The following is a 25949-nucleotide window of genomic DNA, read 5'->3' as shown; positions in this document are numbered from 1 at the left end:
TGGCCCTGCAGGACTGGGCCGATGGGGGACACAGGGACACATCCCATGTGCTGGCCCAGGGCCCTGCTCACATACACACACACAAACGCTGGAACTGCGCTATATTAACGCATGTTTATTCTTCCATTAAGACTCACGCGGTGACCAAGCAAAAAGGACCCAACATACGGGTGAGCCAGAGTGGGTGCTCACACAGATGAGTCCCCTCAGCCCCACGGGAAAGCCCCACTTATGGAGCTGCTGAGCCCAGGGTTCCCGCAAGGGCAGCTCCAATGGGTCTGGCTGCAGTCGCCCCTTCCCAAGATGCTGAGGGCCCAGCCCCAGGCCCAGCCTCATGACAAATCAGGGCAAACCCTCTACCAACCCCAAATCCACCCTTTACCTTTCCAAATTTGGTGTGCTGCACATAAATGATCCCATCCTTCACTGGTCTCTCCATGGGCCCAGTTCACCCTGGCAGCCACCACAAGGATAAGGGACTCGGGCTACCCGCAGCAGAGAAAATGTGACTGCTGCAGTCGAAGGAAAAGCATAGGGCAGACTTCCGTCTCAGAGAGACTTCCCCTTTTTGGGGTGTGGGATGGGGGGCAGAGGCTGGGCCACAGGAGGTGTCCATGTGCCCGCCCTCCCCCTCACAGCAGGGCAGTGGGGCAGAACGCGGGGGCAGAGCACAGGAAGCACCTCGGGGAGCGCATGACATGAGCACAGCATGCTCCACCTCACCCTGGCTACATCCTCCCAGCATGTCTGGGGTGACAGGAACAGCCACCCGAAAATGCACAAATCCAGGCGAGGGAGATGGACCCAGAGAAACTGCGTGGATTTGTGAGGAGCAACACAAGACCCTGACCTCACCACTGCACAGGGCTGGCAGAGGCAGCAGACCAGTCACCCAGCCTGGGGCTTTCTCTTGCCCTGAGGCACTGCTACCTGCTTGCCCAACACGGCATTGATGTAATGGGCTGTTGCAGCACAGCTCCATTCATTTCCTTCCGGGGCAGGAGCTTCGTCAGGCTGGGCTGGCAACAGTCCCAGTGACCAAAATTCTGGAAAACGGCCCACAGCAGTGCAAGACAGGCCTCTGGGCTGACAGGAAACCCAGGCCCACCCAGGAGCAGCACACTCTCCAGGCTAGAAGTCCATAGAGCTGTGGGCCAAGTAGTCCTTGCGGCCGATATTGCTGACTTGCTTGGTCTGCATGGCCTCCAGCTTGGGGCAGTCGGTGATGCGATGGCCCAGGCCACCACAGAAGGCACAGCCCCGCTCACCTGGAATGGGAGGAATGGGGTCAGGGCCAGCACAGTGCCACGCCAGGGCAGCACAATGCCACACCAGGACAGCATCTCCCACTCCAGAACAAAGGGGCTACACCAGTGTCTTCCCAAGGCTGTGGCACTGGGAGCTGGAGGGTGCCATCTGGAGCCCAGGTTTTGCAGTAGCCCCACAGGGGTCCCTGTGTCAGCCTGGGGTCTCTCACCATTGATGTCCAGCATGGTCTCATCCCCACAGTGCAGCACCTGGAGCACAGGTGGCACCTTCTGCTTCGCCTCCAGGAGCAGAGCCTTCAGGTCCATCAGCACCGACTCGTCTGGGGGCAGAGACATAAGTCAGGCAAAGCCATCCTGCTTGCTCAGAACACCCCCTTGGCATTGCCCAGCTGCCCCCAGCCCCATGCTGTTCCTCACCACAGGCCTTGTTGATGAAGGTGGTGGCAATGCCAGTGTTCCCTGAACGGCCCGTACGCCCGATGCGGTGAACTGTGGAGACAGGGACAGGATCAACCCTGGGTGAGCACAGTGTGACAGACCATCCCTGCCCCAAGACACTGCAGGCACAGGCACAGAGCCTTGCTGGCCTCTAGACCCCTCCCATGAGGCCCAGTGCCTACCGTAGTTCTCAATCTCCTCTGGCATGTCGTAATTGATGACGTGCTGGATGGCTGGGAAGTCCAGGCCCTTGGAAGCGACGTCAGTGGCAACCAGGACATCCTTCTTCCCATCCCGGAAGGCCTCAATGGCTTTTGTCCGTTCTTCCTGATCTGCAAAGGCCCAGCAGAGAATATCAGTGAGGGCAGAGCTCCCAGCCCTACCTACTGCAGCAAACGCTGTGGCCTCAGAGTCAAGCATGACTTCCTCAGGCAGCCTTTCTCCAATGGGGGAGCAGAAGGGCCCCCGCATCCCGTAGGGACCTGCCCTGTGCTTATGCCTGCTGTGTACATCATGGAGCTCACTCCTGACATGGTCACAGCCCTTCCTCACACCATCAACAACTGCTCCACGCTGGCACCTCCCATGGCCACACACATTCCTGGCAGGACTGGGGTCACACCAGGAGCCCAGGCTGCTCTGGGACCTTCACTGACCTTTCCCTCCATGGATGGCCACAGCTTCCACACCCTTGAGCAGCAGGTACTCATGGATTGCATCGACATCTGCCTTCTTCTCTGCAAAGATCAGCACCTGCAGCAGCACAGGCATCATATCAGAGCCCTTTCTGCAGGGTGGCACTGCTGGCACCAGCACAGCCCCCTGGGGAAGCCCATTCTCTCTTGCTGAGCAGAGCACACAGCACTGCTGATCCCCAGCATGGCTCAGTCACGTGCCCACTCCGCACAGGGGGTCCGTCCTCCCAACTCCCCCCATGACCAGCATGACCACATTGTCATCAGCATACTCACAGGTGGGGGGGTCTTCTGCAGGCACTCCAGCAGGTACACCATCTTGGCCTCCTCTTTCACATACTCCACCTCCTAGGAACAAGCAGAGACATGGGTCAGGCAGAAAAGGAACTGCCACTGCTTGGTATCCCTTAGCTGGGAAGGACGGCCATGAACCCCAGCTCCCTGGCAGAGAAAGGCATTAAGTGCCCTCATGAATGTTTCTGGCCTTTCCACACAGGCCCAAGGGAGCACCCAAACACCTCACCTGCACAACATCCAGGCTGGCAGCACCTGCTCGCCCAACGTTAATGGTGATGGGTTTCACCAGGGCACTCTTGGCAAAGTTCTGGATCTTCTTGGGCATTGTGGCACTGAAGAGGAGGGTTTGCCGCTGGCCCTGCACAGGGAAAAAGCCTTTAGCACTCACCCAACCTGGCATATGCAGGACTGAGCTTCAGCGTGCTCCTAAAGTGGCAGTTCAGTACCTTGAAGTAGGAGAAGATGGTGCGGATGTCCCCCTCAAAGCCCATATCGATCATCCTGTCAGCTTCATCCAGGGCCAGGTACCGGCAGATGTCCAGGCTCACCATCTTCTTCTGCAGCAGATCCATCAGGCGCCCAGGGGTTGCCACCATCATGTGCACCCCACTGAGGGTTGAGAGGAGCTGCAGTCAGGCCCTGGGCGTTCCTGCCCCATGCAGGACACCTCCCTGGCACACCATTTTAGCCCCTACACTGTCCTGAAGCCAGGTTGCTACTCCTTAGCTCCCTGCCAGTAAAACGGAGCAGCTCCAGCCCCACAGACTCCCCCAGAAGATCTTACTGTTTGATGGTCTCCATCTGCTCCTTGACAGACATGCCCCCGATGCAGAGGGCGCAGCGCAGCGGGGGCAGCCCATCCTCCTGCAGCAGGCGACAGTAGTACTCCAGGATGCCGTGGGTCTGCCGGGCCAGCTCCCGCTGCAGAGACAAAACCAGCTCGTTCCTACACCTCTGTGCAGGCAGAATTTAGGACTGCCACTGCAAGTCAATCACAGCCTCCTCCTGGCACTCACTGAGGGACAGATGATGAGTCCATAGGGTCCCTCTCGCTTAGAGAATGGCAGCCTCTTCTCCTGCTCCAGGCAGAACATGATCACAGGGAGGGTGAACACTAAGGTCTTCCCAGAGCCAGTGAATGCAATGCCAATCATATCCCTTCCTGAGAGTCTGCCAGAGAAACAGGGCTGATGGAGAGGAGGAGCATCATGGAACAGCTCAAACCTCCAGGGCTGAGCAGGGTGACAGGGTGCATCTGTCATCAGGGAAGAGCGCTCGGTCCACACCCCTGAGCGGGCTGTGGGAACAGCCACTCTGTATTCCGGGATGGGGACAGAGCACTCACATTGTGGGGATGCCTTGGATCTGTATGGGTGTTGGCTGCTGGATTCCTTTTTTCTTCAAGCCTCTCAGGATAGCTGTCAGAGAACAAGGGACAACGCATGTTCATGACCTGAACTATTTCCTCTCTTTTCCCACTCGGGTCCCGGCAGCAGCTCTTCCACCAGTGACAAACACCCCTCAGGCCAACAGCCAGGAAAAAGGTGGGATCCCTTCCAGGCTCCACTCCTGGCCTACCTGCTGGGAACTTCATCTCCTTGAAGCTCTTGATGGGGGGTGGGATGCCCTCCCCCTCCACCAGGATGTGGTACTTCTTACGAACGCGGTCGTGCCGTGCCTCTGACATGCCCAGGATGTAGCGAGGGGCTCTCCAGCTGTGAAAGCAACAGAAACAGGTCATAGTGCACAATGAGGCCAGGGCTCCAGAACCAGCAGGTCCCACGGAGGAATTCAGGGGAACTCCCTGTTAGGCTCCAATAACCTCCAAGATAAAGCAGGTAGCCCCCAGGGGCTCCATGGAGTGAGTGTAGGAGCAGCTCTGAGCCAGTTCCATGAATAACAGCTGAGAACAGCCTATGGATGGTGGATAGAACATGCCAAAAACATCTGGACACACCTCAATCATCTCTTTGACACTGCCTCAGAATTACTGAAGTTGGAAAAGACCTCTGAGATCAATGAGACCAATCTTTGATCAATCACTACCTTGACACGCTGCCTTGAGCAGCACTGCCTCCAAAGGCTCTTCCAGACTCTTCCTCTGGCTTAGTGATCTCCCAGACCTGAAGACAAACCCTCAGGCCTACTAGTTTAACATAGATGTCCTTTATCAAGCCTTACTGTATACAAAACAACATTCAATATGACTCAATAGCATTTCATTTTACAGATAATGACACAAACCCAGTCACTCAGGCAAGAGGCTGCAGAGCTGCACTGCTCCTGCAAAACTCTGTGGGTTTTAGTTCTCTTCAGCCACCATGAAGTGATGTTTTCAGAAGGAACACTTCTAAGCTGTGCTGTGAAACTTACCTGGTTTTAATTGGGTCATCATAGGTGATGCCCTTGGCCATCTCCTTCACTGACATCAGAGCTGCAGGAACAAAGGTGATCAGTCAGAGCAAACTCTCCTTATCCACATCAACCTCACCAGGCAAACAGTTTGGGACATCATGTCTGGAGACAGAAGAGGAAAAGCAGCAGCACAGACAGCCCTTCTGGCACGGGAACACCCAGTGCTGCTGTGCCCAGAGCCCTGTGACAGCTGTGTCTCAGCTAAGGCAGGCAGTGCCAGCTGAGGGCACCCACTGTGCACCATCACAGTATGAGCACTCCCAAAGCAGGGAGCAGCTCTCCTCCTGCCCGGGGAGCTCTGGACATGGATCTGAGACACAGAGCTCCCACTCACCTCGGCCCTCTGCCACGCTCTCCAGGATCTTCTCTTCTTCCTTCAGCTGCTTCTCCTTGGCTGACTCCTTCCGAGCTGGGGGAGAGACAAAAAGCAATGAGGGGGTTTGCTGTCCCCTGAAAGCCACCCAGTGCTGTTACCAGCTCCTCCCTTACCTTCCGCCTTCTCTTTGAGGTGCTGGTGCTGGTCCAGCAGACTGATGTTGGACTGCGGTCCCAGCGGGATGTCATCCTCGTCCCCGCGCTGCTCGCTCCCGCTGTCCCGCTGCTCCTCCTCGGACACCACCTTCCGCCGCATCTGCAGCAGTTTCTGCAGCTGCAAGGACGGGGACGGGGGCAGAGTGAGCAGCCTGGCGGCGGGAGGGCCGCGCGGAGCCCTCGCCGGGCAGCCCCGTTACCCCATTACCATCTGCTGCTTGCGCTGCTTGACGGGCACGTAGGGCACGTAGTCGTCATCATCCTCTCCGGACAGGTCGGACGTGTCCGCCGGCTCCTCGCGCTGCCTCTGTGGGAAGACACGCGGTGAGGGGAGCCCGGGGCGGCACCCGGAGCGCGAGCGGACGGTACCGGGGACCAGGCTCGCTCCCACCTTCCGCTCCGCCACGGCCTCCATACTTCCTTCCCGGAAGAGATCCAGGAAGTTACGTCATCGCGCACAGCGCCATCGCCTAGCAACGCGCAGGGGGCGCCACTGGGCGGGAGCTGCGACTCGGCACGACGGGTACGCGCGACGACCAAACTTGACCAGAATGCGTTCTAAATCTCTCCCTCCCCGCGATTTTCCCGGCGCGGCAGAAAGCAGCAGACACCGGGGTTTAAATAAAATAAAAAATTAAAAAGTTCTTTATTGGGTCCAGCACGGTCCTTCCCCGCGGCACGGGGAGCAGTGTGCCCGCGGAGAGGGGGACGGGACGGCCGGGATCACCCCGCGGGGAGGGGCAGAAGGATGGAGGGAGCCCCGGGGGTCCCCGCGGGGCAGGAGAGCACCGGGGCCCCCCGCGAAGGAGGACCCCACCAAGGTGAGGCGGGGGGCACAGTGAGGAGAGGCGAGCGGCCGTGGGTGGGTGGGGGTGGCCCCTCCGCACCTCACTGGGCTGCGCTGGAAGTGGTTTTCTTCAGGGTGAAGTTGGTCCAGTTCACGGCCACCTTCTGCCGCGTCTGCTTGGCCGAGTCTAGGCAGAACCTGGCAGGGAGAGGACAACCCTGGTCAGCCCCCAGCCCAGCGGGACCCCCAGCCCCCCTGTGACCCCAGCCCCAGTCAGCTCCCAGCCCCTTCATGCCTCCAGCCCTGCTGGCTGAGCTCAGCCCCTCGTGGCTCTCCCCTCACCTTTTGAAATACTCCACTTCTCTGTCAGTCTCGTCCATCTCTGCCCCATCCAGGTCCTTGGGCAGGAACACATCATCTGGGAAAGCAGAGCAGAGGGTCAGCGTCGCAGGGCAGGGAGGGGCTGCCAGGTGAGCAAGGGGCCACCGAGAGGATGATGGTGCACAGTGGTGCCCCCAGCACTCACCAATCGAGGTATTGGATTTCTCCACTTTGTTTCGGCTCTTCCTGCTCTTGCCCTTGGGCTGGGGGGAGCCCCCCAGGGCAAGGTGGGTGGCCAGGGCAGGTGGCTGCTGCGGCGCCAGCTCCGGCAGCTCCGCTTTGCCCTCTCCCCTCCGGCCTTTCCACTCGCTGGTTCTCTCCTTCTCCCCCCTGGCAGCGCTGCTGCAGGCCCAAGGCTGCCCCTTGCCACTCTCCCCGGGCTCGGCACAGCTGCTGGCCCGCGCTGGCTCGGGGGCACTGGCCTTGGAAAGGTGCTTGGTTCCCAGCACCTGCCCCTTCCCACCAGGGCTCTCCAGCCGGGCCTGGCTGCTGGTCACAGCTGTGCTGCCCTCCCCTTTCTTTGCCTGCCCATTCTGCCGCTTGTTCTTCCTCTGCCGGCTCCCCGTGGGCAGCGGCTCCGGTGGCTCTGGCCCCTTGGGCTGCGGCCCCTCCTTGGACTCCAGGCTCAGGCTGGTGCCGTCTGCAGCCAAATCCGCAGCCTTGGACTGCACCCAGATCATGCGGGACAGGCTAGGCACGGTGCTCAGGCGTTTCACCACGCCGTTCTCGGCCGCCGGGGGCTCCCCGGGCCCCTCGCCCCATCGAGGGCTCAGCTCACTCCGCAGCAGCGTGTGGCTCTTGGCAGGACCCAGGCTGAGCGGGGCCAGCGCCAGGTCTATGTCCTGCAGGTCAGAAGACCCGTTGAGGTTGGAGAGCAGGTTCTTCTGCTCCAGGACAGCTGCCTTCTTGGGGAAGTCATTGACATCCAGGTTGAGGTCGTAGACACTGAAACTGGCCCGGATGGAGTCCTTGATGGTGTTCTTGATCTCCTGCAGCCGGCTGCTGAGGAAGCTGTTCACCCGCTCCAGCTCCAGCTCTGGCCACTCCAGCAGCTTCTCCTCAGCTGGCTCCCGGGCCTGGCTGGCTGCAGGGGCACGCTCTGCCCGCTTCTGGGCCTCTGCCTCCAGCTGGGCTTTCTCCTTCTCCTGCAACACAGGTGCCATGAGGATCATTTGGGCTGGGCCACAGAACCACGGGTGCAGAACACAGAGCTTTGCTCCAGCTTTGCCTGACAGCAAACTCAAGGGCAGCTGCTCAGCACAGCTACACCACATCTTCCACAGAACATAAACTGTCACATTTCCCCCATGGGCACTGCAACAGCTGGACACTGCCCACCTGACACTGCTCTGGGCACCAGGCACCAGAAAGAGCCATCATGGCACTGCCTCTCCCTACCAGAGATGCATGGTGTCAGAATGTGGCATGGAGCAGATTGGAGAGTGCAGCCCAAACTACCCAGAAGGGCTTGGGCAACTTTCTACAGGAACAGAGGCAGGAAGAGCCCTACATGGGGACAGGCAGTACTGCCACCTTGGGTGAGAGTGACACAGAATTCAAGAACCCAAAAGGATGCAAGAGAGAGAAGGAAAAGGCCTGCCAGCAGCACAGACCTACCCAACCCTCCTCCTGCAACCCCAATCCCTGCCCAGCCTCACCTTCTTCTTCTGCTTGTGCCGTGCCCGCTTGGCTGCCTTGGCACTGTTCAAGGGCTTAGGCTCTGTGCTGTTGATGTAGTCCAGCAGCTCGTCCACATTGCGGTGGTCCACAGCGGGCTCCCCTGAGCTGCTGTTGTGCCCTAGTTTCTGTGGCAGCTCCTCTTTTCTCTTGGTGAGGCGAGAACGCAACTTCTCGCGGATCTCAGCGTAGTTGCGGCTAGTGGGAGCAGCTGGGGGCTGTGGAAGGTGAACGCTGTCAGCCAGACACCAGCCAGCATGAGGGGCAGGCAGCCCCAGCTCCCCCAACAGCCCCCCATGACCTTCTAGCCACTCCTTTCCTTGCAGTCTCAGCAAAACAAGTCAGCACAGCCCTAGTGAGCTCTTGCACCATGAAGCCGCAGGGCTTGGCCTGCTGCTCCGACCCCTGGGGCTGGGCAGGCGGATGTGAGTCGGGAGCAAGGGACCAGCAAGCTCATGAAGCATGGTAGAAAGGAAGTGGGGGATGTACATGCCTGCAGGGAACAGCTGTGGCCAGACCTGCCCACCTCCCACGCTGGACAGTGATCTCTCCCCACCAAAGGATCAGGGGTGGCTACAGAACAGCCCCTCACTCACCGCATTGTGGCCGAAGAACTCACAGTAGCAGCAGTCACAGAACTTCCCATCTTTCTGGTTGGTGGAGGAGGAGGTGCAGGAACTGCGCTCTGAGCTGCTGTCCTCATCCTCCCCAAGCCCCTCGTCTGCCTCACAGGGCTGCGGCGGGTGGCAGCTGGTACCATTTGGGAATTTGTGCCCTTTGCAAGAGGGGTCCCTGAGGAGAAGGGGAGAAGGGTGATAGGTGAGCAAGTGCCAAGGTATCTCAAAAATTGCCCCATGCTATGCATGTAGGAACAGCCCTCCTGGGAAAGCTTGTGCTCAAGCAGATGGACTTGCAGGACAAACACCCCCCCCGCCCCCACGCCACCATTGCATTCTCCTCTTCTGGGGAAGATGCCGGAGGAGCCCACAGGAGTAGCAATCTGTCACTCCCAGCCCTCAGGGCCTCTGGCCAGCAGGAGGCTGGTGCAGCAGAGCCCCAGCGAGCCCGGCCCTGGGCTGGGAGCAGGGCAGAGCGAGGTACTCACTGGGGGTAGCAGGTAGCACAAGTGAGGAACACTGGGACTGTGCAGCTGCCAGACATCCCCATGTGAGGCATGCCCAGCTCACAAGGGCATGGGCTACCCAGCTCAGAGACAGGGAGGCCAGGGCACAGCCCACAGTGCCATTCCTCAAGATCCAGCTCAGGACCTGACTGGCCCTCCTCAGAGAGTGCTAATTAGCAGAGAGGAAGCAATGTGTTCTCTTCCAGGGGACAGGCAGCCCAAAAAGGGCCAGAGGAACAGGTGAGAAGAACAAGTCCATAGGCTTCATCTTCTCAAGGACCTTTGCTCAGTGCCACAGCTGCCTGACAGGTCTCACTGACATAGGTCCAGTTGGCCAACTGCAGGTTGATCAGGGTGTTCCTTTGGGTCTTTTAGCTGGAGGAGAAGCAGAGCCTCTTCTGCACCACAGAACCAAAGGACAACTGCAGGAGGAACACACGCTGGGAGAGAAAGAGCTTCACCTTCGGTCTGCAGCAGTGGAACTGGCCCACAAAGACAGCAGCTTCCTGCACCACCATGCCAGGCGGTCAGTCCCTCCACAGGGAGAAGTGCATCCACGGTCAGGGATGGGAGAAAAAGCACGTGGCCCCACAAGGAGAGGCTGAAAGCAGGCAGGGCTCCTCTACTCACCTGTTCGTGCTGGGCAGCTGGTGGGAGGCAGGAGGAGGGATGAGTGAAGTGCTGCAGTGCCCGTTGCAGGGATGAGCACAGCCTGACAGCGGCGGTGGCATCTTCAGCAGCGGCACATTGGCAGGGGGCAGGTGAGGGCTCTTGCAAGGCCCTGGGCTGTGAGAGGCCGCGCTGGCCGGGGGGGACTCGGATACCGGCTTGGGGGCCGCTGCCTGTGCGCTGGGAGCAGGGAAGAGCGCGGCCTGCGAGGAGGTGCCCAGCGGGATGTGTGGTGGGGAGCTGAAGGGCCCCGCATGGGGAGGTGTCTGCTTGGAGGAGATCAGCGCCGGGGGCTGCGAGGGGAGGCCGGTGGGACTGTTGGGAGGAGCAGTGAGGTCGGAGTGCTGATGATGCTCTGAGGAGTGGAAGGCCTCACCTGCAGAGAGGCAGGAGCAGAGACAGTCAGACACTGGCTGGGCTGCATGGACCAAGGCCATGCTCCGAGCCACCCATCACCTTTGCACAAGCTGTTTCTCCTCCCAGACACCAGAGTACTTGGGACAGAAGGCATCCCTGCTCACACAGGGCCTTGGGGTCAGTGTGCCCCCCCACAGGATCCAGCCATGCCCCATGGAGAACAGGGCAAGAGGAAAGGCTCTGGAGCAGCAGGGCGGGAGGCTGCGGCCAGTGCTGTCCCTGGGCACGTACCTGGTGGGGTGGCCCTCCGGCACAAGCTTTTGAACTGCTTCGGCAGCGTCTTGCAGAAGTCGAGTGAGGTAGGCAGAGGCGAGGCCGGTGTGGTGCTGCTGGAGGTGGCAGAGGCCGTGTGGCTGTAGGGACAGGCCTTCAGCCCCGGCGCCGTGGCCGACACCTGGCTGGGGCACTCCGGAAACAGAGGAAGGCTGGGGTGCTTGCCGGCTGGAAGGAGAGCAGAGCTGGGGCTGAATCCCAGCACCATCTGCCTTTTTCAAAGGGGCCCAGTATGCTGCTGGCACTGAGATTCAGAGGTCCAGCCTGCCCACCTATGCCCACAAGGAAACCACCTAAGCCAAGAACTGGGCAGACAGCTCTGCTCAACCCCACAGCCAGCTTCAGCTCACCTATTACACCAAGGGGCCTGCCCTGAATGGTCCCGTTGGTGTGCTGCGAGTTCCAGAGGCCCGAGAGCTTGTGAGCAGACAAAAACGAGCTGGGGTTCCAGTCCCCTGAGTTCCCGTGGCACGAGGAGGAAGAAGACGAGGAGGAGGAGGAAGAGGAGTGTGAGCCACCCCCACAAGACTGTGACTTGCAGGATGTATGGGATAACGAGACCTATCAAAGGAAACACAGAATGAAGTGGCTGAGGGGACACCTTGACCCCCAGGTGTCAGCACCAAGACTCCCTCCATTGCGGCAGGAGCTCAGCTCATGTGAACCACTTTTATCACTGTCTTGGGAGTAACAAACCCTCATCCATCCAACACCAACACAGCCTGGCTCACAGAGGCTGGGCCATGCCAAGGGCCACACACCTATGCTGTGTCCCTGTGCTGGTCCCACTCACACCAGGGCAGGGTTAAATAAAGCCAGGCAGGAGCCAGCTCCTCTACCCAAACCCCACGCACAGGCAGGCACTTGCCCTGGCAGCCACTGCCTCTCTCTGCGTCATGAAGGGAGCAGCCCCAGGGCTGGGGGACGCGGGACAACGTGCAGCAGAGGAAAGCAGTGGCACTGTCAGTCTTGCCAGCCCAGCAGCTCCAAGCCATGGCAAGCTCCTGGATGAGCCTCCAGTGCACCACACACTGCCCCAAGAGGGCCTGTCCCTGCTGAGCCAGAGGCAGCCCTGGGCAGGGAAGTGAAGGCTGGGATATCTGGGACACAGCTCACACACAGTCAGTGCCACAGGCTGGTCAGTGCCCTGTTCCTACAGCCATAGCCCTGCCTTTCAAACCCCAGCACCATAACCACGTACCGCCAGGGCCTGCTCCTGCACCGCCCGTCGCTCTTCCTCCTCCACGCTCTTCCGGCAGCTCTGGCAGATCCACAGTGGCATTTCTCCCAGGAGGTTCTGCACAAGCGTTGGCACGAAGTCGGGTGGCAGCCTCTCGCCCGGGGAAACCAGCCCATTGTGGGACGGCCCTCCCCAGTCCTTGCGCTCCCGGTGACAGAGCAGGCAACAGGTCTGCACGGACTGGTTGGCGGTGGGCAGCACCTGAGGAAGGACACACAGACTGTGAGTCACTCAGGTGTGATCTGGCGCAGATGTGGGGCAGATGAGGCAGTGAAGGAGACCTCAGGACGCTGACACCAAACCAAGGAAATTCTTACAGGCTACATGTGGTATTGCACCTTCTCCCACTGGAGCAGAGCAGCCTCAGGCTGACCAGCTGCTGCCAACATGCCATGTGCCTGCCTGGGAGTGTTTGGACTTCTGGGAAGATCAGAGCGTGCCAAAGAGCCAGCCTTGCCACCAAGCAAGGCTGGAAAGCCATCAGCAACTCCCACATCACCTCTGGTACAGTGAGACTGAGGGTACTTGCATGGCAAAGCAAGACTCACAGAAATCCCACACAGGGATGGGAGGGGTGGGTCTGACAGCCTCAGCTCTCCCTCTCTGCCCATCAAAGATACCCACTGTGTCACCCAAGAGCCCCAAGCCCTCTCTCCCTCCTCTTTGTTCTGCATAGCCAGCGGTGCTGATGCATCAGGGTGGGGTGTAGCCCCCCATGCTGCTTCATGCTCTCCCTGCACAGGCACAGCCAGGTTGGGGCTTCCCTGCAGGAGCTGGGCTGCATCCCTCGGGCTCGCCGGAGCCCTGACAGCCGTGACGAGCCCGGCGTGGCGCGGGCGAGGGGGCCCTCATTGTCTGCCGGCGCAGCGGGGCCTTGCCACAATGAGCCGTGCATTGAACTGCTGCTGCCAAACAGATGGCGTCTGCAGGCTCAAGGTGAAGCAAAGGTCAGAGGCCAAGGAGAGCAGAGTGGGGGCAGAGCCCCCCTACCCACCCACGGCGAGGGGAGAGCAAGCGGACCACCCCGTGTCCCAGCTGACACAGCTACCATGGCGGGTGACACCACGGCTGGTGACACAACGGCTGTCCCCAATCCACCCAACACATCCACACCCGACGCCCACCCCCGCCTCCCTGCCCACAACCCGGAGCAGGTGGCGGCAGCCAGGTGTGTCCAGCAGGGAGAAGCGCGCTGAATGAGGATGCTGGAGCCACCTGCCATCGCCCAACGGCAGGGCTGTGGCAGGGCTGGGCCCGCCCGCGGGGCGCTCTGGGAACGCTCCGAGCCCCATCCGCAGGGATGCTCCGAGTCGGGGGTCGGGGCGGGGATGGGGCAGGGCCCGGGGGGGATGGGGGTGCAAGGGGCAGGGCCCCAACCCCGCCCAGGCTGAACCCCCCTCGGAGCCAGCCCCGTGCCCGCCGCAGCGCTACCCCCGTACCTGCGCGCTGCCTCTGCCCGACTCCCCGCCGCTGCCTGCCGCCGCCGCCACCTCAGGCGGGGCGGGCGGTTCCGGTGGTGGTGGCGGCGGGGGAGGCCCGACGTCGGGACCCGCCATCCTGTCACGGCGAGGCCCGGAGCCACCTGCCGCCGGTGCCGTCGCCGTTGCCGCCGTTGCCGCCTTGTTCCGCCGGCGAGTCATGGCGAGCCCGCCGCAGCCAGGACAACAGCCAATATGGCGGCGCGGCCCGTGCGGCCCCTGCCCGCGGGAAGGAGGGAGGGAGGGAGGGGGGAAACGCTCGGGGAGGTGAAGCCGCCGCCGCCATCTTGGGTGAGGGCAGCGCTGCGCCCCCTGGCGGGCAGGGGGAGCGGCGGCAGCGCCGCGGGTTCGAATCCCGCCCGCTCCCCGAGGCTCCCGCGGGTCATAAAGGCGCCTGTGCCTCAGTCGAGATCGGGGGTGTATCGCGATCGTATCCCCACCTGGATCATCAGAGTGCAGCTCCTTCGGTTCCAACTGAAAGAGAAAGGATTAGATTAGATATCTAAGGGAAAAATACCTGTGAGGGTGGTGAGGCACTCAGGTTGCCCAGAGAAGCTGTGACTGCCCATCCCTGAAGGTGTTCAAGGCCAGGTTGGACGGGATTTGGAGTGACCTGGGATAGTGGGAGGTGTCCCTGTGCATGGCAGTGGGATGGAACGAGATGATCTTTAAGGTCACTTCCAAACTTCTCTATGATTCTGTGATTCCTGGCCCTGTACAGGACCCAGGCATTAGGACAATGCTTGAGAGCATTGTCCGAATGCTCCTGGAGTTCTCGGCCTTGGGGCCATGATCACTTCCCTAGGGAGCTTGTTCAGTGCCTGACCACCCTCTGGGCAGGGAACCTTTTCCTAATGTCCAACCTAAACTTCCCCTGACACAGCTCAAGCCGTTCCCTCCGGTCCTGTTACTACCACAGAGAGCAGAGATTGGAACTGCTCTCGGCTGACCCTCCTGAAGAAGCTGCAGCCCATAATGAGGTCTCTCCTCAGTTTCCTCCAGACAGAACAGACCAAGGGACTCCAACAGCTTTTCATGTGACTTCCCCTCTAGACTCTTTGCAGCCTCTTTTGGACACTTTTTAATAACTTTATTCTTCTTTTATATTGGTGCCCAGATCTGTGGGGACCTGTGGGACAAGCAGGGCTCCAGTGTCACTGTGTGCTCAGGGATCCCCATCCAGGGAAACCAGGACATGGCTGAAAACAGAGCCGGAGTCTGTGAGGTACACAGGGAGCCTCAACACCGGGGCCAGTCCCACACCTGCAGCCGTCCGGCACAGCCTGGGCACTGACATGACTCAGGGACTTAGTGAAGCCGAGGACGTGCCACTGCCGTGTTTGTTCAATCATCCTCCACGGATTCTTTACCCATGATTCCACCCCATTAGGCTTTCAGCCACCTGAATTATCGGCACCCACATCCTGTGGCCAGCAGTGCCAGGTCTGGAGCAAACACGTCCTTTGGCACAGCCGGGGTGGTTTGCTGTGGCCAACACCCCGAGTTCCCCCCGGCACCTCTTCTTGGCCACTTGCTTCCTCTTTGTCCCATCGAGGGGCCACTTTGCCCCCTTCCCACTGCATTACCCGCTCCGCTCCCCATGCCCTGAACAGATGCCTGCGGGCGCTTCTCCCGGTGTTCCACATCACTCCGGGAATGCTCGGCAGGCTGTAGGAAGACCTGGGGTGTCCCTGTCCCCGGATTGTTGGGCTGCGGGGAGAGAGGAACAGGGGGAGGATACCCGGCGATGTAGTCGGGAATTTGAGACGGGAACCAAGACCGGGAAGGAAAGCCGGCGGTGAAACCCATCCCGCCCCACGGCAGACGCACCCTCACCCTTCCCATGACAGAGAACCGGTCCGTCGAGGAGCGGACGGGTCGTCCCGGTGCTGGGACTGGGCGGACACCGCTCCGATCCGCCCCCCGGGCGGTGCCCGGTGCCGACCCGCCCCGACGGCGAGCGGCGGGCGCGGGGAGCCGGGCGGCGGCAGAGCTGCGGGACGCGCCATGCTGCCCGCTGCCCTCCGCCGATGGCTCCGCCGACCCAAGGTGAGACCGGGGGGGGTCGAACCGGGCCGCCCGCCCTGCGCCCGGGACCGGCGGAGCCCCCGGACGACCCCGTCGGGGCGATCCAGGAGCTGCGGCGATCCCGGGAGCAGTGGGGGCGGCCGGGGTGCCTCGTGGTGGAGCGGGAGGAGGAAGCGGGGGGACTCCGGAGGAACTTTCCCGGTGTTTACAGCCACGCACGGATCGGTGCCAAAGCTGCCGGGATGCGGCTGAGCTTGTTCATCCTGCTCTGCCCCCGGGGAAACTGAGGCACGGGTGGGTGGGGAGGGCGGCGCTCCCTGGGAGGAGCCAAAGCTGCCGTGGGAGGTCCCACGTACCTGCCCGAATAGGTGTTTGTGGATCCGTGGGGTCCGATCCCCCCGCGACTGTGGGAACGGGAGGTTTGGGATCCCGCTGGAGCAGCACATGGAGATGCGGGGTGCCCCCACATCACCCCTCTGCCCTTCCCGCAGCGCTCCGACCCACGCCTGCTCTCCCAGTTCTTCTTTGCCGACGAGAGGGTGACACGCGTGGTGGCCGAGATCAACGGGCTGGATGCCGAGCTGGATCCCCAGCAGTACCTGGTGCTCCTCAACCAGCTCCACCTTAGCCAGGTACGGGGCCAGCCCAGACCCCTCTGTGACTCGGTTCCCCCGGGAGGCCGCGGGTGACACCCCTGCCGCCCCCAGGCTCACCTGCTGGCCGTCCTGGAGCGGATCATGGAGGAGTGCATCCCCACGCAGCGGCACAGCCGTGACTACCTGGTCAAGTTCCCTGAGGAGCTCTTGGTGGACAACTTGGGGAACCACATGCTGTTTGCTGCCGAGGTGAGCCCGGGGCGATGGACACCCCACCGTGTCCATCGCCCGTGGGCTGATCCTGTTAGGCATTGCCTTGGGTGCTGCCTGCTGACAGTCCCTGTCCCGGCAGTGTCTCCTGGCTGGGACCTTCCTGGATATGGAGGAGTCAGACGGGGCACAGCTGCGGCCCCAGGCCAGGAATCTGCTGTGCAGCCTGGAGCTGGTCCGGACAGTGCTGCGGGAGCAAAGCCTGAGCCAGCCCAACTCCTATCCAGAGCCTGTCCGGGCTGTGCTCATCCAATTCGACCGGCTATTTGCAGAGTTTGAGCTGAGGTAAGGGGCAGGGTTAGGGTGCTGGGATGGGTTGTGCCAGGGCTGTAGGGGCCTCACAGCCTCCCCATCTCTCCAGCTACGTGTCCTCACTGGTAGCGGTGAAGTCTCCTGATGAGATATACAGGCAGCAGGAGATCATCGTGCTCTTCTGTGAGACAGTGGAGAGGTGAGTGAGGGCACTGTGTGTCAGGTGGGGGCTGCAGGGACTCCAGCCCCAAGGATAGGCACCATCCCTAGGCTCAGATCCACTGTAAAGGTGTCTGTGTGTCCCAGAGCCCTGCACCTGGGCTACCTGACCCAGGAGATGATTGATGGCTATGAACCACTGCTGATGTTCACCATCCCTCGCCTGGCCATTATCAGGTGAGTGCAGCCTCTGGGGAAGGGGGTATGTTCCCTGCCCTGTAGCAGCCCCTTCTCCTCATGGGGACTTGGGGTCCCAGGCAACCCCTGACATGAGTTGGGCTCTGTCCCCTCACAGTGGTCTCCTCATCTACCCCGAGGGACCCCTCAGCCTGGAGCGGAGTCCTGAGGAGATGTCCCGGGTCTTCAGCCCCTTCTACAACCTCCTGAAGAAGATCAGGTGTGCAATGCGGGGGCACTGGGAGGGGCTGTGGGGCAGCAGTGGACCCCTGACATTGGGCTGATGCCAACCCCTCACTGCAGGGACCTGTTGCGGGTGCTGTCAGCAGAGGAGCTCTGCCTGCTGGAGAGGAGCCTGTGCACAGCCGAACAGGAGGACCCCTGCAGTCCAGAGGCCCCCCCAGCCTGGGGGGCAGCTGTGCCCAGTGTGGACCCTCCTGCTTCCTTCAGTCTTCTGGAGGTCCCTAATGCCACTCAACCACTCCCCAGCTGCATGACACGACTGGGACCTCCCAGTGCAGTGGATGACCCAGGCACCGACTGGCAGCAGGGGTGTGTGGTGGACAGGGGACAGGGCCAAGATGGCAAATCCCTGTCCACTGGGACAGGGATTTCTCATACCATCCCTGGTGTAATGGTCACCTCCCCGCTGCGCAGTCCTCAGCCCCTTGGGAGTGGCCCAGGGTTGGGGGTCAGTGCCACCCTAAGTGCCCGCTGCTCGGAGCTGCGCTCCCGCTACAGCAGTACCAAGGACATGCTGCACACCCTCTTCGTCTGCATTTCGGGTGAGTGACCCCCCCAGCCAACCCCCCAGCACGCTGATTCCCCCAGCACTCTGACCCCCCACCCTCCTGGTGCAGGGGTAGCTGATCAGCTCCAGACCAACTTTGCCAGTGACATGCGAAGCATCTTGAAAACAGTCTTCAAGATCGTGTGCTCACAGGCGGAGCCCTCGGAGGAGCAGAGTTACAGCAGTGAGTAATCCCCAGGGACATGTGGGACTGCTCCTCTCTGCCCTGCCCATCGCCCATCCCTGGTGAGACAAGGCCACAGCCCTAGGCTGGGGAAAAACGTGGCCATTGTACCCGCCCAGTTCCAGCTTGGCTGGACCACAACCCTTGTCCCCACAGAGGAGAAAGATGGTGACTCCTGTGTGACAGATGCTCCTCGCGTGGCTGATTGCCCGCTGTGCTCCAGCCCTGCAGATGCTGCCAGGCTCCGGAGGGCAGGTGAGGGGCTGCCCAGGTGCTGTGGCTCTGGGGCAGGGTGTGAGGCTGGGCTGATCCTGCCCCATCCTGCCTTAGGGGGTCCGGCTGTGAGGGGAGCCAGGCTGAGGGGTTTTTACCGGTGTGTTTTGCCCAGCAGGTGCCCGCCCCTTGCCTGAGTGGGTGCCGGACAGCACATGCAGCCAGTGCTCTGCCTGCCGCTCGCCCTTCACCCTGCTGCGCCGCCGGCACCACTGCCGCAGCTGTGGGAAGGTAGGATGGGGTTGGGATGGGGCATGGGGGGGGTTCCCCGAGGGACCCAGCTCTGCTCAGCCCCTCTCTGGCCTCTCGGCAGATCTTCTGTGCCCGCTGCTCACCGAATACCGCAGTGCTGCCCTACTATGGCCAGAGCAAACCCGTACGTGTCTGCACCCACTGCTACAGCACACACCTCCCGCCCGCATCCCGCTGTGCCCGGAGCCAGTGAGAGCCCCTCTGCCCGATCTGCATCACAGGAGGCAGCACAGCTGGGTGCCCAGGGCCGCTTCGGGGCTGCCGGGCAGCACCTCGGTCCTGTGACTCTCCTCAGAGCTCGGTGGGCATGGCGGCAGGACCCCCCCACCTGGCGTTAGGCTTCCCCCCGCTGCACAGGGGCAGGACCCCACACACGGTGGCAGCCCCCATGCGGAGTGATGGTGGGCGCAGGACCGCCTCTCCTGGTGCACCGTGGCCTGCTCTGCTTTGGGTGAGCTGCCTGCTGCTGCCGTGCACCTGCCCCCCGACTGCAAATGTGCTTCGTGGTGGTTTTTTTTCAGGTGAACTTTGGCTGCTGTTGGGCCCGGGGCAGAGTCTCCCCCCGGGGCCTGGCCTGAGAAGGTGCAAACAGCCCTCACATGACAGCGGGCGCCCCGGGGCCGCCCGTGCCGTGCCGTGCCCGGGAGCTGGGGCCCGGCGCTCCCCTTCCCTCCCTATCTCCTCCACCCAATGGATTTTAATAAAGAGATAAACCCGTCTGTCTGGGCCGTGTGGCGCTGGGTCGCGGCGATCCCCGGCGCGCTGGTGGGCGCGGCCGGTCTGGGGACACCCGTGGGCTCGGTGGGGCGGGGGATGAGGGGCTGGAGCAGCAAGGCGTGCGCTCTTCCGCACGGGCGGACACGGGCGCGCCGCGCCCCGCGCGTCACCGGGCGTGCACGCCTCTCCAAGGGGCGCGGCCTTTGTGGGCGTGGCTCTGGGTGTGTGTGTGGCAATTGCTTAAACAGCGACAGGGGCGTGGCCCGGGCCTGGGGGGCGTGGCCCGCTCCGTCCCCTCCCGCCGATTCAAATTTGAAGCACGCGCTTTCCCGCCTGAATTTGTTTGCCCGCCGAGGTGACGTCAGCGGCGCGGGGCGTCCCGCAGCCAATGAGCGCGCGGTCCGCGGCGCCCCCCACCCTCCCGCCATGGAGCCCGCGGCCACCAGCATCCAGGTGCTGCTGCAGGCGGCCGAGTTCCTGGAGCACCGCGAGCACCGGCACCCGCTCGGCCTGACCGAGGCCGAGCACGGCTACGCCGCTCTCTGCCCCGCGCCGTCGCGCCGGGCCGTGGGCAGCGTCAGGTGAGCGGTGGACGAGTGGATGGGTGGGTGGGTGGACGGTGGCGGCGGTGCTGATCACCCCGCTCTCTTCCGCAGGTCGCTGCACAACGCGCTGGAGAAGCACAGGTACGGGGCCGTGGGGGGAGAGCGGCGGGGCAGGGGACGGTAGGGCCCGTGCCTCTCCGTGGCTGACCCCTCTGTCGTTCCCCGCCTGCCCGGCCGCAGGAGAGCCCAGCTCCGCTGCTGCCTGGAGCGGCTGAAGCAACAGGTACCGGTGGGCGTAGGGCCGGCCCGTTCCACCACGTTGAGCCTCCTGCACCGTGCCCGGCTCCACATCCAGGTGAGGGGGGTGATGGCACCGGCATCGCTCGGGTGATCCCTATGTGGCAACAGGGCCGCCCAGCTCGGCCCCCGCTCATGGCTCACCGGGCCCCCACAGAGGCTGGAGGAGCAGGAACTGAGGGCACGAAGGGCCAAGGACCGGCTGCGGGACCGGCAGCGGAGCCTGCAGCGGCGGCTGGAGTCGCTGCTCTTGCCCGCTGATGGGGAACGGGCACGGGCTGACAGCCTGGACTCCTCCCAGCTCTCAGAGCCCTCCGAGGAAGGTAAGGAAGGGGGAAGAAAGAACGAGGGTGGGTAGGGAGGGAAAGCAGCCAAGGGGCTGACCCGGCCTTCCCCCATACCCAGAGGATGCCGAGGTAGAGGTGGATGGTGTGGTGTTCAGCGGGGACCTGCTGCCCAGCTTTGGCACCGGGAGGGACCACAGCTACTCCAGCCCCCACAGCCCCGCCTCCTGACGGTGCCCGCTGCCTTCCCTGCACTGCCCGCCCGCCTCCTTCCTGCTGGAAACCCAGCCCCGGCCAGCCTCATCACAGCTGCCAGGCTAAGGGGCCTACAGATGGGGGCAAGAGACTGGCTTTAACCCCCCACAGCTGGGTGGCACTGGCTGTGGCACTGGGTGCATGGGGCTGGCACTGCGCTGTGGCACCTGCTGTGCACCACAAGGCACTGAAGAGGTGCTGGAAGAAGGCCCAGCTGTCACTGAGGACACGCTCCTGCCTCCCTCTGTGCACCCACGGGCAGTCTGGGGGCTGCCTGGTGTGGGCATGGGGCGGTGCTGCCCACTGCAGACACGACTACAGAGAGGCTCTCCTGCACCTGGAGCGCCAGGAAGGGGAAACAAGTGCATTAAGCAACCTGCCTTCATGCTCCTGCAGCCACCCCGCTCTCTTGTACAGACCTGACACTTTTAAAGTAAAGGCACTTGGTAAAACCCTGGCCTGTGTCTTCCCTGCAGAGGGCTGGACCCCCAGAGTGGAGAGCAGCGCTGGGCTCTGCTCTAGCCAGGCCAGCCTCAGCCAAATCAGAGGTGGGAGTAGATTCTTTAATGATAATTACATCTCAGAAAGGGTCAAGCAGCAGCTGATTGTCAGACTTATACAGTTTCTTTAAAAATATAAAATCTAAGGAGTCTCCTATCTGTCCTGGTGCAGCTGGCCCCTCACACGTACTGCTTCTTCTTGGTGGCTGCCTTGCTCGCCAGGTCCTTGGCTTTCTCCGTAGCAGCCAGAGCTGTTTCCTTGGCTTTCTCGGTCGCTTCCTTGGCTGTCTCCACCAGTGTTTTGGATGGAGCTTCTCCTACAACATGGAAGCCATTAACCCCACAGGAGTGCCGGCCAGACCGGCCCTGCCACCGAGGCACTTCCCCACACCCGGAGGAAGATGAGCCTGGCGTTCCTGCCCCCAGCAGGTCAGGGCACGTCGCAAAGGGGAACCACAGGCACGTGACTGTCACCATGTCCCACCCCCTCCTGCCTGCACTCCACCCTTGCCCGACCCTGCAATCACTGCTGGCCTGATCCACTCAGGGAAGAGCACGCTGTGCCAAGACACAGGGCAAAGGCAAGGGGTGAAGATTTCACAGTCAGATTAGTTCAAGCAACAACCTGCCCATCGACTGGAGTGTTCCCAGTGTGACTTTTAACTCCAAGAGACCCATCCCAGTCAGCCCCAGCCTGCCCTTGGTGCCCACCTTGCATTTTTGCTAGCACATATTCAAATCCCTTAGTGCTCTTGGTCACGTTGCTTTTGAACCTGGCCAGACCAAACTCCTGCAAGAGAAACGTCAGTGAAGGTGTGAGCCCTGTCACACACAGCCCCTGGGCCTTTGTCCCAGCTTGAAAAGTCACAGTGACTTTCACAATGATGGTTCTTATTGCCTCAAGAGCTCCTGAGGATGGGGGGAAACAAAGGGAAAGGGTGTAAAACCAGCACAAGGAAAGGGTAGAGGAGGGGGCAAGCAGCAGCTTTACTGCTTGAGCTCACCTGGATGGCCCGCGAGACGCCAAACAGGCTGGAGGATACCCAGGCTTCCCGCTTGACCTCGGTCCAGTTGCTGTTCTCGGGGTTCACCCGGTACTCGCAGCGCTCCTCCACCACCTGCACGAGGCACAGCCCGGCCGTGGGCACTGCTGGGTCCCCTCCACCCCTCACACACCCGCCCAGCCCAGCACCTACCATGAGACGAGCGTGGTTGATGTTCCAGGTGAATGTGGTCATGGTTCGGTTCTTGGGGTCCACGATAGAGTCCTCCAGGATGTAGACGGAGTGGGCGACATTGGCTGGGAAGAAGCGCTCTGCCCAGCGCGGCATCCGGTTGGTCTTGGTCAGGAGCCGCCGAGAGAGCAGCTTGTGGTCCGGCGTCACCTCCCGGTGCACGATGTCTTCGGTCAGGACATGTTTGCTAAAATGGGGAAGAAAACATCACGCCCTGCTCCTCGCCAGCTCTCCCCCGGAGCTGGCAATCGTCAGGAACTGAACGATTAAGGCAGGGAGGAACTAACTGCCCGCCGGGCACCGGTGGTGCGGGACACCCATCCCCGCCGGCCGGAGCCCGCGGGACCCCCGGGGAACGCCCTGGGCCGGGGACGGGGGGTGGCACCAATCCCAGGTCGGACCGAGTGGCGGAAAGGGGCGGGGGGTCGGGGAGGGCTCCGGCGCACCTGTAGGGGTTGGGGTAGCGCTGCCAGAAGGCGGCGAACACCTGGTCCCAGGGCCCCTTGAGGACGCCCAGGCTGGCGCAATATTTCCCCATGGGGGCCGCCGCTCAGGCCCGCGCCTGCTGGGCGGCCGCCATGCGGCCCGCGCGCCCCGCCCCGCCCCGCCGCGCGCTTCCGCCCCGCACTGCGCACTTCCGGCACGCCTCGCCCGGTTCCGGTCCCGCCCCGCCCGGTTCCGGCCCCGCCCCGCCCGGTGCGGCCCCGCCCCGCGGCGGCGGCGGCGCGAGGATGAGCGGGCGGCGGGTGGACGCCAAGGTGGTGCTGCTGGGGCAGGAGGGGGTGGGCAAGAGCAGCCTCGTGGAGCGCTGCGCCCACGGCCGCTTCCGCGCCGGACCCTACCAGAACGTGAGTGACACCCCGGCACCGCGCGGGCCCGCGCTGCTGCTCCCCGGCCCCGGGATGGCGCCCCCGCGTCTCTCTCGCCTCCCCGGGATGAGCCCCTCGCGTGGCACCCCCGCATCCTGCCCGTGGTCACCCCGTTTCCGCGCCGTGTCCCCGGGATGCTGCCACCCACGCCTCTGGGACGGCGTCCCCTCGCGTTATCCCCTCCATGTCCGGGCTGGGACCCTCCACATCCCTCCCGTCCCCGCGGGTGGGTCCCCTCGTTTCCTCAGCCTCTTTCCGCACATCCCGGGGTGAATTCCCCCGTCCCTGCGCCGGTTTCCACCGAGTTCCCAGGCCAGATGCCCCTGCATCCCCGGGCGGGTTCCCACCGCTCCTCTTGCTTCGCTTGCAGACGATCGGAGCCGCTTTTGTGGCCAAGGTGATGACCGTGGGGGACCAGACCGTGACCCTGGGCATCTGGGTAAGTGCAGGGGCGAGGGCTGTGCCAGCGCCCCGCCGACATCCCTGGCCACCCCCTGGTGAGGGACCCTGGGACTCTCCGACCCCTGTCACCTGCCTGTCGCCCCCAGGACACGGCGGGCTCGGAGCGCTATGAGGCCATGAGCCGCATCTACTACCGGGGAGCCCGGGCTGCCGTGGTCTGCTACGGTAAGGGCACGGTGAATGGGAAGGGGAAGGAGCTGGTGGCTGCAAAGGGCCCGGGCCGTGGTGGTGGTGACACCGTTGGGTTGGGCACTGAGGAGCAGCACACCCCGATTGCTCTCCCCAGATCTCACCGACAGTGGCAGTTTCCAGCGAGCCAAGTTCTGGGTGAACGAGCTGCAGAACTGCGAGGAGGTACGGCGGTCTGGGGGCTGTGAAGCCTCCCCAGAGGACAAGGGGGGTGGTGGTGGGGACGTGGGCACATCCCTCCCAACCCTGTTCCTTCCACAGGGCTGCCGGATCTATCTGTGTGGCACCAAGAGCGACCTGCTGGAGGAGGACAGGAGGAAGCGGGGGGTTGACTTCCACGACGTGCAGGACTACGCTGATGGTACGGCCACTGCTGGCTCTTCCTGGGCTCATGAGCTTTGAGTGGGTGGGGAGTGAGGGAGGATTGAGCTGCCGTTCCCGCACAAGGAGCTCTGCCCTTGCCGTGGGCCCACAGCAGATCCAATGGCATCAGGGCTCCCTGTATGGTGAGGCACCGGCTCTGCCAGGGACCTCCCTGGGCACAGCATGTCCTGACAGGGGCAGGCACATGGCCAGCTGGGCCAAGGGGCCGGGAGCCCTGCCCTGTGTCCCTGCCAGCCTGCTGTCAGCAGCTGTGCCCAAGGGGTGACTCTGGGGGCAGGCATGCCCACGGAGCCACATCTGCTGAACCTGCAGCAAGTGCCAACCTGGGCCCTCATTTCAGAGATCAAAGCAGACCTCTTTGAGACCTCCAGTAAAACAGGCCAGAGTGTAGGTGAGTAGCTCCTCACTGGGACCATGTCCTGGTGAGCAGGGCTGGGGGCTCTGCCTGGCAGGGGGGCACCCACACCTGCCATGCCTCCTCTCCCCCCAGATGAGCTGTTCCAAAAGGTGGCTGAAGACTATGTCAACTTCTCTGCCTTCCAGGTGATGACAGGTGAGTAGGCAGGATCTGTCCCTCCCCTGGCACCCTTCCCTGTGACTCTGGGTGGACAGCATGAGCTCTGGGGGTCATCTGGCAGTGCTTCCCTTGGGACTGCTGTGACTGCATGCCAGGGATTATCTCATGGAGCTTGAGTTCCATCACAGTATCCTCCTGCCTGCTCAGGCCAGGCTCAGCACATCCACCCAGCTGGCCATGGTGGCCTTTGGCAGTCGGGAGCCAGGATCCTTGCTGGGCTGCAGGACTGGCCCAGCTCTGCGCCAGCCCTGCCCAGGCACGCTCAGCCTGGCTGTGCCTCCTGCCCTGGGCTGGGCCGTGCTGTGTGAGCTGTGCCATGACCCTGAACCTCAGCACTTCTCCATGGGGCACCAAAACCTCCCCAGGGCACCTGCCAGGGCCCGCACCTGGGACTAGCAGCTTTGGTAGCGTGGACGTGCCAGCAGCCTGCCACTCCTGCTCTCTTCCAGAGGACAAGGGTGTCAACCTGAGCCAGAGGAACAGTCCCTACTTCTACAGCTGCTGCCACCACTGAGCCCCTGTGCCAAAAGGGAATTGCTGCTGCCGGACAGGCAGCTGGCGCTGACCGGACTCCTCCGGTTTTTTACCTGCTGTGTTTTAGCTGTTGGGCCTGTCCGCAGCACAGCCTCCGGACTGCTCTCCTGGCACACAGAGCGGCACACGGCTGCCGTGCAGTGCCAGGAACCATGGACTGTCACTCTGGGGACCCCCTCCCTGCCACCTGTGGTGTTTGTGGGAGCTGTGGTGGCCCAGCAGTGGCCAGTAACTTATTCTCTCAGAGATGCTCGATTCTTTGCAGATTTATTTAAGCGTCTTCTCTCGAGGTGTACAATGTAAATAAAACGCGTTGTGGTCTGAGCCGTACCCCTGCGCGCGAGGCCGTCAGGGCTCTCCCTTCCCTGCCT

General features: G+C 62.4%; 6 protein-coding genes across 8 annotated transcripts; 3 read left to right on the top strand and 3 right to left on the bottom strand.

Annotated features, from left to right (window-relative positions):
• Positions 1-95: 95 nt before the first annotated feature.
• Positions 96-6160, bottom strand: DDX41 (DEAD-box helicase 41). The gene is made up of 17 exons (XM_009091528.4): positions 6036-6160; positions 5853-5951; positions 5603-5762; positions 5448-5522; positions 5072-5132; positions 4277-4413; positions 4044-4116; positions 3715-3868; positions 3483-3619; positions 3145-3307; positions 2925-3056; positions 2678-2749; positions 2363-2459; positions 1889-2038; positions 1686-1757; positions 1478-1588; positions 96-1268 (listed from the first exon to the last, which is right to left on the bottom strand). Exons 1-17 carry the CDS (start codon positions 6057-6059, stop codon positions 1132-1134), a joined length of 1854 nt encoding a protein of 617 aa, XP_009089776.1. The 5' UTR covers positions 6060-6160; the 3' UTR covers positions 96-1131.
• A 130-nt stretch (positions 6161-6290) lies between these two features.
• Positions 6291-13975, bottom strand: FAM193B (family with sequence similarity 193 member B). Its single transcript, XM_030229434.2, is given in 11 exon segments — positions 6291-6629; positions 6774-6849; positions 6958-7957; positions 8471-8707; positions 9086-9281; positions 10243-10657; positions 10930-11139; positions 11322-11532; positions 12173-12412; positions 13651-13944; positions 13946-13975. Coding segments are annotated over 11 exon segments (3006 nt in total). The 3' UTR covers positions 6291-6532.
• A 1629-nt stretch (positions 13976-15604) lies between these two features.
• LOC103817511 (lateral signaling target protein 2 homolog) lies at positions 15605-19449 on the top strand. Of its 3 annotated transcripts, none has more exons than XM_050979581.1 (12): positions 15605-15738; positions 16209-16349; positions 16425-16562; positions 16666-16868; positions 16945-17034; positions 17142-17231; positions 17350-17451; positions 17535-18016; positions 18092-18205; positions 18362-18460; positions 18594-18709; positions 18792-19449. In XM_050979581.1, the coding sequence occupies exons 1-12, from the start codon at positions 15697-15699 to the stop codon at positions 18921-18923; spliced, it is 1749 nt and encodes a 582-aa protein (XP_050835538.1). In that variant the 5' UTR covers positions 15605-15696; the 3' UTR covers positions 18924-19449. The 3 variants fall into 3 exon arrangements, with proteins under 3 accessions (XP_050835538.1, XP_050835537.1, XP_050835536.1); XM_050979580.1 differs by having other exon boundaries at positions 17112-17231; positions 18597-18709; XM_050979579.1 differs by having other exon boundaries at positions 17112-17231.
• A 349-nt stretch (positions 19450-19798) lies between these two features.
• Positions 19799-21280, top strand: MXD3 (MAX dimerization protein 3). The gene is made up of 5 exons (XM_009091680.4): positions 19799-20028; positions 20104-20133; positions 20233-20347; positions 20447-20612; positions 20695-21280. The coding sequence occupies exons 1-5, from the start codon at positions 19874-19876 to the stop codon at positions 20802-20804; spliced, it is 576 nt and encodes a 191-aa protein (XP_009089928.1). The 5' UTR covers positions 19799-19873; the 3' UTR covers positions 20805-21280.
• A 90-nt stretch (positions 21281-21370) lies between these two features.
• PRELID1 (PRELI domain containing 1) lies at positions 21371-23176 on the bottom strand. The gene is made up of 5 exons (XM_009091679.2): positions 23010-23176; positions 22525-22750; positions 22333-22446; positions 22040-22118; positions 21371-21645 (listed from the first exon to the last, which is right to left on the bottom strand). The coding sequence occupies exons 1-5, from the start codon at positions 23099-23101 to the stop codon at positions 21509-21511; spliced, it is 648 nt and encodes a 215-aa protein (XP_009089927.2). The 5' UTR covers positions 23102-23176; the 3' UTR covers positions 21371-21508.
• Positions 23177-23253: 77 nt separating this feature from the next.
• Positions 23254-25908, top strand: RAB24 (RAB24, member RAS oncogene family). The gene is made up of 8 exons (XM_050979806.1): positions 23254-23411; positions 23803-23871; positions 23981-24059; positions 24181-24248; positions 24345-24444; positions 24808-24858; positions 24958-25020; positions 25494-25908. The coding sequence occupies exons 1-8, from the start codon at positions 23295-23297 to the stop codon at positions 25556-25558; spliced, it is 612 nt and encodes a 203-aa protein (XP_050835763.1). The 5' UTR covers positions 23254-23294; the 3' UTR covers positions 25559-25908.
• The last annotated feature ends 41 nt before the right edge of the window (positions 25909-25949 follow it).

This window comes from Serinus canaria, chromosome 13 (assembly GCF_022539315.1).
Source record: "Serinus canaria isolate serCan28SL12 chromosome 13, serCan2020, whole genome shotgun sequence".
NCBI classification, from domain to species: domain Eukaryota; kingdom Metazoa; phylum Chordata; class Aves; order Passeriformes; family Fringillidae; genus Serinus; species Serinus canaria.
The sequence above is the reverse complement of the archived record's forward strand: the minus strand, read 5'-3'. Positions and strand labels throughout refer to the sequence as shown.